General features: G+C 48.9%; 1 protein-coding gene across 2 annotated transcripts in view; it reads left to right on the forward strand.

The window, feature by feature from the left end:
• Window positions 1-1962: 1962 nt before the first annotated feature.
• CAND2 (cullin associated and neddylation dissociated 2 (putative)) overlaps window positions 1963-12041 on the forward strand; it is a 34900-nt gene continuing 24821 nt past the window's right edge. For both annotated transcript variants that reach the window (XM_063115038.1, XM_063115039.1), the window contains exons 1-2: window positions 1963-2075; window positions 9933-10076. In XM_063115038.1, the coding sequence (XP_062971108.1) occupies window positions 2008-2075; window positions 9933-10076 (212 nt within the window). In that variant the 5' untranslated portion in view covers window positions 1963-2007. The remainder of the gene's footprint in view (window positions 2076-9932; window positions 10077-12041) is intronic.

Here is a 12041-nt window from a genome sequence, read left to right on the forward strand (position 1 = left end):
TGTATCATTTAAAGCTTCCGCCAGCATCATGCAAGAGTTCTGTTTGTTCCATATATTGTTCGACATCAATAACACTTCATATTGTCCATCTTCGTACACTTTTATTGCTTTAAATACCACCTCTGTGTGAAGACCTTCCCCCAATCTCTATCTCCAACCCGGTGCTCCCCGCTAATGCAATCAGTGCTCCAGTTGTCCATATGACATCTCTCTTCGGATATCTTATCGGTACCTCCAAGATAACAGGTCAATGCAGAGTTCTTAAGTCTTCCTTCTTCCCGAAAGTTTCCTTCTTCCCCTGACTTCCTCGTCCTCATAAAAAGCACCACCATCTACTCACCTGCTCCAGCTAAAAACCTGTAATTCCTCCCTTTCCCTCACCTCCACATTCAATCCTCAAGTGAAGCCACAGTATTCTATTTCCATAAAATATCCAGAGTCTGCCTATTTCTCTCTACCTTCACCACCACTCCCCTAATGCAAACCACCCTCATTCTTGACTGCATGATTGTTGGAGAGATCTTTCTAAAAAATAATTCAATCGCATCACCTCCTTATTTAATGCCCTCCAGTTACTCCTTAGTGCTCTGCCATAAAATCCTAACTCCTTGCCTCAAAGGCTATAAATCTCTATCTTGTCACTTACTTCCTTACTGCTCATTTCCTCCACTAAAATGTAAAGTCCCCAAGGGTCAAGGCTGTTTGTGTCTAGTCCCTACTGTCTAGAACTGCACTGACCACTAAAATAGCCACTACCCATAGATGGCCACTTAAATTTAAATTAGGGCTGGCCAGTTTGCTCAGTCAGAGCACTTTACAACACCAAGGTCAAGGGTTCAGATCTCTGCATTGGCCAGCTGCCAAAACAAAACATTTTTTTTTAATTAATTAAAAGTAAATAAAATTAAGAATTCAGTTCCTCGTTCACATTAGTCACATTTCAAGTGCTCAAAAGCCACATGTGGTCAGTGGCTATCATGGGTAGTGCAGATGTAGAACATTTCCAACATTGCAGAAAGTTCTGTTGGATAGCACGGGTCTAGGACCCAGGCACACATTACAGGTACCCAAAGAGTGTGAATTTGATAGGTAAGATAAAGATTTCTTTTATCCCCATCTTACGGGTGAGGAAAAACATAGCTCAGAGAGGTTGTGCCGTTATCCCAAGGCCACACAGCCAGGAAGCAGCCTAGCAGAGATTTGAACCAGGGTTGTCTTGCTCCAAAGCACATGCTACTCCTTTTCCCAGACAGCAGACTCTTGGCCGATTACAGAGCCACAAGGCTCTCCTTGTCCCCCTACAGTTCCCTCCTCCTCTCCCACCCTTGCCCTTTACTGCTGAGCTTGAACCTTACTGTGGGGGAGACTGTGGGCAGCTTCACAGGACTCAAGGCATTAAGGGATCTGAGGTCAGTCCTGACTCCACACGGATTCATTGGCTGTATGACCCTCGGCAAGTCCCTTCTCTGGGCCTCAGCTGCAATGCTATAAAATGAAGAAACTGACTCTGACTTCCCTAAGGGTTGGGGATGGCAGGCAGGGGGCCTAGCGTGACTGAGGGCACTCTCCAGATCCTCGCTGGCTCTGCGGCAGCCCAGCATGGAGAGTGAGGGGATCCTTAGGTTGCCTTGACCAGCTCCTGTTTCTTGAATGCCCGCACATGAGACAGCTGAGGCTCAGAGAGGGAGAGTAACTTGGCCGAGGCTACGCAGCAGGAGAAGAGGCAGAGCATGGTCATGGAACCAGAACCTGCGACTTTCTGGTTCCTGCCCATGCCGGCGAGCAGGGCGAGGGGCCCCCAGGGCAGAGCCGGGGCCCAAGGGAATCGGAGAGAAGGAGTTGCCCTGTGGTGGGTAGTGAGCTCCCGGTCTCCGGGGGTGTGCAAGCCGGTACTGGGCTGTCCGCGGGCGGGGCCGGGGCGGGGCCGGGGCGGGGCGCGGGCGGCGGCGGGCGGGACCGCCACCCTGTCCCCGAGTGTCGCCATATTCGCCCCGGCGCGCCGCCACCATGAGCGCCGCCGCCTTCCACATCTCCAGCCTGCTGGAGAAGATGACGTCCAGCGACAAGGACTTCAGGTGCACCCCGCCTGCAGCCCTCTGCAGCCCCCGCCTCTTCTCCCCGCGCTAAGCCCCGCGCCCTCCCCGCCGCCCTGCGCCCCGTGGCTCGAGTCCCTGCTTCGTCCCCCGCCGGGCAAGCGCCGGTCCCTGCCTGGGATGCCCCAGCCCCACCCTTTTCCCCGTCCTTGGCCTCTCCCTTGGGCTCCCAGCGCCTGCCTCTTCTTCCCCCCACTGGAACCGGCCCCTTCCCAGGACCAGCACCCCCGCTGACTTTTCACCGATGCCCTCAGCTCTGCCCTCTTCTCAAAATCACCCAGGCCTCCTCCCTCCGGATCGGGACTGCTCAGACACAGCCTGAAGGAGGGGGCTGGGCTGAGTCTGGCTTTGCAGCTGGGGAGGAGATGGTTGGGGTGGGGGCTTCTAGGTTTTGTGTGCCACTCCCCTTCCACACTCCCTTTTTCCTTCTTCCCCCTCCCTCCAGCATCACAAAACCAGGGGAGCAGAGCTGGAAAGAATGGCAGAAACATTTGGTCCAACCCCTCATCCTCAGGGGAAACTGAGGCCCAAGGAGGAGAAGGGTTTGGCCCGGGATCAAACGGCCAGTTCTGGACTTTCCAAGCTGAAAGGAGACCTTAGAGAACAACATAGCCACACCTACTTACTGAACATTCTGTCACTTTATCCCTATTTTACAGATAGGGAAACTGAGGCTCAGATGTATGAAGGGCCTAGGTGTGGTTATAAAGCTGGTAAGTGGAGGACTTGAGGTCCAAATCCAGGTGAGTCTAATACAGAGGCTGAGATCTTAACAAGGCCCAGACTCCAGCCCTGACCAGTGAAGAGACTGAGAACTGCTCCTGTGGTTTGACCCCTGCCCTCTCCTGCAACCCATTTCTCAGCACCCTCAGGAACCCCCAATGTTAGCAGAGCCTCAGAGCCGCAGTTTTGGCTTCAGATCCCAACTCCCACCACACTGGGCGTGTGACTGTGGACAAGTTACTTAACCCTTCTGAGCCTCAGCTTCTGTTTCTATAAAATGGGGATAGTAACAGAACCCACTTCCGAGGGCCACTGTGAGGATGAAATGAGGCAGCACGTGTGAAATGCTTTGATTAGGGGCTGGCACCTGGTAAGCGCTTAGTAGACAGACACTGTTAGGATTCTGTGCACATCCAAAACCTGCCACGCCCTCTCCCCTCTCTTTTTTGCACCTTCTTGATCTCCTCCCTTCACCTGCTACTCCTACTCAGTTGTCACCTCTTGGGATGCCTGTTGACCCCGGGCAGGGTTAGGCACCTCCCTGAGATCCTGCACCTTCCCTGGTATTGTCACTTTTCAACCCTGGGAGACCCCGAGTTCCCAGACCACCAGGACTGTGCACTTTCTTTCGGTGCTCTAGAGCCTGGGCAGGGTACACAGTAGGTGCTCAGTGAATGTTTGCTGGGTCACAAGCTCCCTGCTGTGCTCTCCACATGCAGTCTCCTTCAGTCAACCCATCCGCCTGGATGGTAGCGATTGTTCTTTCTGTTCTCCAGAGGCTTGGAGGGGTGCAGTGACTTGCCCAAGATCACATAGCCAACCAGAGGGGATTTGCACTACTGTCTCTCGGACCTCGGTCAGACTCCGGGGGAGGGAATGGGCCTTGCCTGCTAGTGTCTAAGAAGCCCTTTCAGCCTGTCACTGCCAGCAGCCTCGAGAACACTTAAAACCACCCCGAGCATATGAGAACGGTGTCTATTTTTAAAGTCCGAATACCACGAGGGTTGGGGCCTGCTGACCAGCTGTCCAGGTGCCCATGTGGCCGAATGTTTTAGCTGAGTTGCCTCTAGGGTTTCTCTGGAATGAAACTGAGACCGTCCTCTGTTCTTGAAGGGGGTGGTGACTGCAAATAGGGGTCCCTGGCAGGGTGGAAGAAGCCTTCGATCCCTGTTCTTCCTGGGCCCCAGCTCTATGGGCAACAGACTGCTCTAGAACAGTTCAGATTCCAACAGTCAAAACAGATGGGGGTTCTTGCAGGAATTCCCAAATCATTTCTCGAAAACATAATAGTATTGGTTAAGGAGCCAGGAGACCTGTCTGATGGGCTGATTCTCCATGCAGTTTGCTGTGTGACCTTGGGCAGTTCCTGCAACATCTCTGAACCTAGTTTCTTCATCTGCTTCATGCTAAGAGCTGGTTGTCCTAATAAAACCTTGCAAGGATGCTATGAGGTAGGAGCAAAGAAAATTCCCATTTTATACACGGAAACACTGAGGCCCAGAGAGAAGGAAGCCGTTGCCCAAGGTTACTCAGTTGGTAAGTGGCAAGACCAGTATATTTACTTAAAGCCAAACTTGGGTACTCAAGCTCTTATCCACCAAATTATATATTCTCCTTCCCCTAGCACCCCCTTACACACACATATATGCAATCTGGCTTTCTTTCTCTGAGAGCTGGGGGTCTGCTGGAACTTGGGGGTGTCAGAAATGCTGAGGCATATTTCAGAAGAGTTGGTCTCTGCTAAGGGCTCACTCTCTCCCTCCTCCCACCTGCCCTCACTCTGCCCTCGGACTCTCTGGGGACCTGTGTTTTGCTGAGCATGGAGTCTCAGAGGTGAACCTCATGCCCTTGGCGAGTTCACAGTCTGATGGAGAAGATGCTCTGGTAACAAGACTTGCATCGCAGAATGAGAAGTGCTGTAATGGAAGGGTGCAGAGTGCTCTGAAAGGATCCTGTCCAGTGGGACCAACTGTGCTTAAGGGGTGTGGGTGGCAGGTAGGGCAGGGTGACCAGGGTCATCCCTGAGGCTGGGACATTTGAGCTGGGCTTGGCGGATGAATAGGGGTTCAACAGGTAGAGAGGAAAAGGGGCAGGAAGCCCATCTTGAGCAAAGGAGCACATCCTTTCGGTTGCAGGGCTGAGCTGGGCCCTTGTGGATGGGGCAGAAACAGCATGGAGACCCTGCCTGCTTTCTCAGAATGTCCCCTCAGCTGAGCAGACCTAGGGATGCCTGTGCCCACCTCAGGCCTTGGCATGGCTCAAATCCATGCCTCCTCCTCCACCGTACCTTGGCCCAAAGGTGGGCACAGTCAGCCCTGCCATCCCCCTCCTCACCTCCAGTGCAGCCTCCTTCCTTCTGTCAGCAGCTTGAGGCTAATACAGCTGTTAACAGCCATGACATCAACAAGTGCCCTTCTGGTAATGGCACCGTGGGCCTTCGTGACATCGATTAGCAGTTCTGAGCCTGCAAAGATGAAGGCCGGAATCCTGACTGTGACCGATTTTGCCACAGGAGGCTTGGGGCAGAGCTCTTGGTTGACTCGCTCAGCCACGCCAGAAATTAGGGCTGGGGGAGGAGGCGGAGTGACATGACATGTTGGCAGATCTGGAGGCTGTGTCCGGGGCACCACTTTCTGGTCCCCGCTTTCTGGCATCTCTTTGCTCCTCTGTCCTGTTTTCTCTGCAGCCCCCACTCTCCATGGCCTTCCAGCTCAAACTCCCACTGCAGTTTCAAATGTCCAGGACAGGACATCAGGTCACGCGGACCCACTCACCTGTGGTGCCACCCTGAGCTGTGGTTGGGAACTGGTCAGCTGTTGGTGGCTGGTTTCCAAAATATGCCCGTGGCCCAACAGCATGACCTAGGGCAGTGGTTTTGAAAGTGTGGTCCCTGATCCTCAGCATCCTCCAGGAACTTGTTGGAAATGCAAACTCTTAGGGCCCAGATCTACTGACTCAGAAACTCTGGGGGTGGGTCCAGCATTGCTTAACAAGCCCTGTTTTTTTTTTTTGTTTTTTTTTTTATCGATATACAATGTTGTTGATTATTGTGGCCCATCACCGAAACCTCCGTCCCTCCTCCCTCTCCCCACTCCCACCCAACAATGTCCTTTCTGTTTGCTTCTCGTATCAACTTCAAGGAATTGTAGTTGTTATGTTTTCTTTCCCCCCTTCCCCCCGGTTTGTGTGTGTGTGTGTGTGTGTGTGTGTGTGTTTGTGTGTGTGTGTGTGTGTGTGTGAATTTATTTATGTATTTTTATCTCCCACCGATAAGTGAGAACATGTGGTATTTCTCTTTCTGTGACTGACTTGTTTCACTTAATATAATTCTCTCAAGGTCCATCCATGTTGTTGCAAATGGCAGTATTTCATTTGTTTCTATAGCTGAGTAGTATTCCATTGTGTAGATGTACCACATTTTCCGTATCCACTCATCCGATGATGGACATTTGGGCTGGTTCCAACTCTTGGCTATTGTAAAGAGTGCTGCGATGAACATTGGGGAACAGGTATACCTTCGACTTGATGATTTCCATTGCTCTGGGTATATTCCCAGCAGTGGAATAGCTGGGTCATATGGCAGATCTATCTGCAATTGTTTGAGGAACCTCCATACCACTTTCCATAGAGGCTGCACCATTTTGCAGTCCCACCAACAATGTATGAGAGTTCCTTTTCCTCCGCAACCTCGCCAGCATTTATCATTCAGAGTCTTTTGGGTTTTAGCCATCCTCACTGGGGTGAGATGGTATCTCAGTGTAGTTTTGATTTGCATTTCCCGGATGCTGAGTGATGTTGAGCATCTTTTCATATGTCTGTTGGCCATTTGTATATCTTCCTTAGAGAAATGCCTGCTTAGCTCTTTTGCCCATTTTTTAATTGGGTTGCTTGTATTTTTCTTGTAAAGTTGTTTGAGTTCATTGTATATTCTGGATATTAATCCTTTGTCAGATGTATATTTTGCAAATATTTTCTCCCACTCTGTTGGTTGTCTTTTAACTCTGTTCATTGTTTCTTGTGCTGTGCAGAAGCTCTTTAGTTTGGTATAATCCCATTTGTTTATTTTTCCTTTGGTTGCCCGTGCTTTTGGGGTCATATTCATGAAGTCTGTGTCCAGTCCTATTTCCTGAAGTGTCTCTCCTATCTTTTCTTTAAGAAGTTTTATTGTTTCAGGGTGTATGTTTAATTCTTTAATCCATTTTGAGTTGACTTTAGTGTATGGTGAAAGGTATGGGTCTAGTTTCATTCTCCTGCATATTGATATCCAGTTCTCCCAGCACCATTTGCTAAAGAGGCAGTCTCTTCCCCAGTGTATAGGCTTGGTGCCTTTGTCAAAAATCAGATGGCTGTAGGTGTGTGGGTTGATTTCTGGATTCTCTATTCTATTCCATTGATCAGTGTGTCTGTTTTTATGCCAGTACCATACTGTTTTGGTTATTATAGCTTTGTAGTATAGTTTAAAGTCAGGTAGTGTTATGCCTCCAGCTTTATTTTTTTTGCTCAGCATTGCTTTGGCTGTGCATGGTCTTTTGTTATTCCATATAAATGTCTGGATGGTTCTTTCCATTTCTGAGAAAAATGTCATTGGAATTTTGATGGGGATTGCATTAAATTCATATATTTGCATGGTAAATCTTTTTCCATCCTTTCACTCTTAGTCTATGTGAGTCTTTATGGGTGAGGTGGGTCTCTTGAAGGCAGCATATAGTTGGGTCCTCCTTTTTAATCCAGTCAGCCAGTCTGTGTCTTTTGATTAGGGAATGTAAGCCTTTTACATTAAGAGTTGTTATTGAAAAGTGTTGATTTATTCCTAGCATTTTATTGATTGTTGTTTGGTTGTCTTTGGTGTCTTTTGTTCCTTGCTTTCTGATTTACTGTTTGTTTTCTGTGTTTGTTGGTTCCTTAGGTTGTAGATAGCCTTTTTGTTTGTTTGTATTCTCTTCATGAATGCCATTTTTGTTTTACTAGTGGGTTTTGATTTTTCTTGGGTTTTTCTGGCAGTGGTAGTTATTTTTCAGGAACCAAACCCAGTACTCCCTTGAGAATTTCTTGTAAGGGTGGTCGTGTGGTGGTGAACTCCCGCAGTTTTTGTTTGTCTGAGAAATATACTATTTGCCCTTCATTTTGGAAGGATAGCCTTCCAGGGTAGAGTATTCTTGGCTGGCAATCTCTGTCTTTTAGTATTTTGAATATATCATCCCATTCCTTTCTGGCTTTTAGGGTTTGTGTTGAAAAGTCTGATGTTAGCCTGATTGGGGCTCCCTTATAGGTGATTTGACGCTTCTCTCTTGCAGCTTTTAAGATTCTCTCTTTGTCTTTGAGTTTTGCCAATTTGACTATAACATGTCTTGGAGAAGACCTTTTTGGGTTGAATACATTTGGAGATCGTTGAGCTTCCTGGATCTGAAGATCTGTGATTTTTCCTATACCTGGGAAGTTTTCTGCCACTATTTTGTTGAATATGTTTTCGATGCAATCTCCTCTTTCCTCCCCTTCTGGAATACCCATGACTCGGATATTTGAGCGCTTAAGGTTGTCTGATATCTCTCTCAGATTTTCTTCAATGCCTTTGATTCTTTTTTCTTTTCTTTTTTTTTTTTTTTTTTTTTTTTTGTCTGCTTGTGTTATTTCAAACAGCCCATCTTCAAGTTCAGAGGTTCTCTCTTCAACTTCCACAAGCCTGCTGGTTAAACTCTCTGTTGTGTTATTTCGCTGAAAAACTTCTTCAGTTCGGCAAGTTCTGCTACATTTTTTTTCAGGGCATTGATTTCCTTGTACATTTCCTCTTTCAGGTCCTGTATACTTTTCCTCATTTCATCATGATGTCTAGCTGAGTTTTCTTGTATCTCATTCAGTTTCCTTAGAATTATCACTCAAAATTCCTTGTCAGTCATTTCAAGGGCTTCTTGTTCTATAGGATCTAGAGCTTGAGATTTATTATCTTTTGGTAGTGTACTTTCTTGATTTCTCGTATTTGTGGTATGTTTTCTTTGATGTTTATTCATTGTGGCAGGGGGTTTCACAGTCCACAGATCAGATGAAAATGAGGTGTGCTGGAGCCAACTTATACCAACTAGCAAGAGCCAATTGTTAAATTTTCAGGAAAGATACCCGATAGCAGATTTCTCCTGAATGTTGTCCTTCTTTCTGAAGCTCCGCACTGTAGATCAGGGCCTCTTCATCATCCGTCTTTCAGGATCATGCAGCATTTTTGGCTTGGGATCCCTTCTGGCACAGATGCTCTGAGACTCCTCAGCTTTGTCCTAACAAGGCAGTTGCCATTGCTGTTGGGGTCTGTATACACATTCAATACCTTGCTTCCTTCAGATGGCTTGCTGGTCACAGTTTTGGAGGCTGGGAAGGTCTTGGTGATGGTGACAGTGACAGCAGGGTATCACAAGATTTCAGAGAGGCTAGGGGTGCCGACAGGCACTGACAGGAAGTCTGCAGGCAGCAGGGACTTCAACCAGTGGGTGGGGAGTTAGTGAGAGTAACAAGCCCTGTTTAATCTCCCTGTGATTCTGATGCTGGCTGCAGTGTGAGATCCGCTCAGAGTTGATTCTCTGAGTTGGGATGTATAGGACGAGCCCCCCTCACCTGTCTGGTTGAGAGACTTTTTGGTGACACCTGACTCAGTTGCAAGGTGTCTTTTCAACCTTCTGGCCCCTCTCTCAGCTGTTGTGGGATATGAATGTTGCAACGTGCCACTGTAATAATGGGCAATGCCATTTCCTGAGTGCTTACCACATGCATACACACCCCATGCGGCAGGTCTTGTTCTCATCCCCGTTTTTCAGACAGGTGAAGGGGCTCAGAGAGCTGAAGTGACCTGCCCAGGTTCACCTATGCATAAATGGCAGAGGCGGGAACCACCAACTCTGAGTCCCTAGAATTTAGCCAGTATTCTGTGCCATTCGTAGTCTCTACCATAGGGCAGTTGTTGTCACACATACCTGAGTCTCCTTATGGTAGCCCAGCCATGCCCACTGCCCAAATAATCTGCTTGCTCTTGAATCCTCGTATCAAGATCTACTTCTGGAGGAACTCTGAGATACTGCCCAGATCCACCAGGGCCCAGGAGCTGCTGGGCCATCTTCCTCTGCCCTCCCTGCCCAGGTTCATGGCCACCAGTGACCTGATGTCAGAGCTGCAGAAAGACTCCATCCAGCTGGACGAGGACAGTGAGCGCAAGGTGGTGAAGATGCTGCTCAGGCTCCTGGAGGACAAGAACGGCGAGGTGCAGAACCTGGCTGTCAAGTGGTGAGTGTCGACCTTGGTGGGCTCAGGGGAAGGGAGTGCCCCTTTGGGTGCACAGTGTAGGAGCGCTCCTTTGGGCATGCAGAAGAGTTGTGAGCAGCTCTTGGCCCCAGTGGAGTTGGACAGTGCCTTAGTCTGGGCTCCCCCAGAAGTAGATGCTGAGACCAAGATTCAGTTCTAAGTTTATTTGGGCCAGGAAATACGGTTAGGGGTAGGGAAGTGGGGCAGGAAAGGGAGAAGGCCGTAATGGGCACGCTGCCAAGCCAGGGCCGCCATGGGAAAGTTGAGCCAAACCCCACCAGGGACCTCTGAGACACAGTATAGGACATGTCCCTGGAGGTTTCCCACTCAAAGGGGGAGGGAGCTGGGGTACTCATCCACCGGACTCTGTCAGCCATTGCTTGAGGGCTGCTGCTGGGGTAGGACGGAGGGTTATTCATTTCCTGCCACCTCCCGCCAGAGGAAGCCCTCAGACAGCTGCAGGTGCTGGCAGCTGGAAGGTCAGGCTGGCATGTACTAGTGTGGTGAGGGCTGAGGGGACATGGCGTGGGCGGGGGCATACCAGAAGCCTCAACCCTGGGCATGGTGAGGTGGTTATGCGGAGACCTTGGCCCGTTACCTGCAGAGGAGAACAAGTGAGATGGGGTGTGTGCAGGGCACGTGCATGGGTGTGTGGTGAGGTGGGCGGGGGACCTGGGAATGGCAGGGGTCCAGGGTCAACAGGGTGAGAGAATTGGGTCACTGTCTCTCAAATCATGCTCCGTGGGCTGGGCCCAGGCATTCTTCTGGGCATGTTAGTGAATTCCAGCGTGATCCCAAGAGCAGAGGGAGTGCAGTAAAGGGTCTTATGCTTTGTGGTCTGGGAGAGGACGCAGTCTGTGGTCCATGGCACAGGGTATAGCAGTGGCTTCCCACTAGCAGAACCAACACCCCTTTTTATAACAAGTAGTTTATAATACCCTTTTCCTATTATGAAATGAAACTCTGCATGATATAACCTACCTCTACACATAATTACAAAAGTATACATAATGCCCTAAACTGTAACATAAAGGGAAATAGAAGGAACATAGTTGATAGTAAAATAGCGTGTGTTTCATACGGCAGTGCTCAGGCCTCGGGACAGTAGAAGTGGTGCTAAAAATCTGGGAAGCCGGCACCCAGGGCTGAGCTCATCGCGAGGCCCCAGCAGGAAGCAGAGGTGCATGCCCGGGGGCAGGAAGGGGGAGTTGGGGACTCTGGTATCCCAAGCAGCATTGCTCTTAGTGGCCAGATCCTCTGAAGTGGCGACCATCTAGTAAAGTTTCCCAAAAAACAGAGTAACGATCTTTCTTCAGTTTACCTGATTATTGCATTCTTGGAACATCTGGAATATGTTAAAACAATGCAAAAAAGTACTTTGTGTTTACATTTAAAATGAAAGTTTAGGGCCAGCCCGTGGCTCACTTGGGAGAGTGTGGTGCTGATAACACCAAGGCCATGGGTTCGGATCCCTATATAGGGATGGCCGGTTAGCTCACTTTGGAGAGCGTAGTGCTGACAACACCATGTCAATGATTAAGATCCCCTTACCGGTCATCTTTAAAAATAATAATAATAATAAAATAAAATGAAATGAAAGTTTAGACTCAGATAATTATAGAAAGGGTTTTTACTTATATGAATGCCTAGTGGGATGTTAGAAACTCTTGCAAGACATGGATAATGCTTTGTTTTGCAAAATTGTCTTTCTACCATTCCTGCCCCCCTTAGAAGTGTCAACTCAGTAGTTATGATGACTAAGGTCCCCCATAAATTGCCAAGACGGTATCACCCCTGCTAGGAACCAGCGCTACAGGAGGTAGAACAGGAGGACTCTGTGATTACTTAGGTGGAGGAAAAAGTCGAGGGAGCCAAGGTTTGAAAACTGGTATGCATCTCAGTCCCCTGGGGCCCTTATTGAAACTGTGTGTTCCCTGCCCAGGGATT

This window comes from Cynocephalus volans, chromosome 11, assembly GCF_027409185.1.
Source record: "Cynocephalus volans isolate mCynVol1 chromosome 11, mCynVol1.pri, whole genome shotgun sequence".
Lineage (NCBI taxonomy): Eukaryota > Metazoa > Chordata > Mammalia > Dermoptera > Cynocephalidae > Cynocephalus > Cynocephalus volans.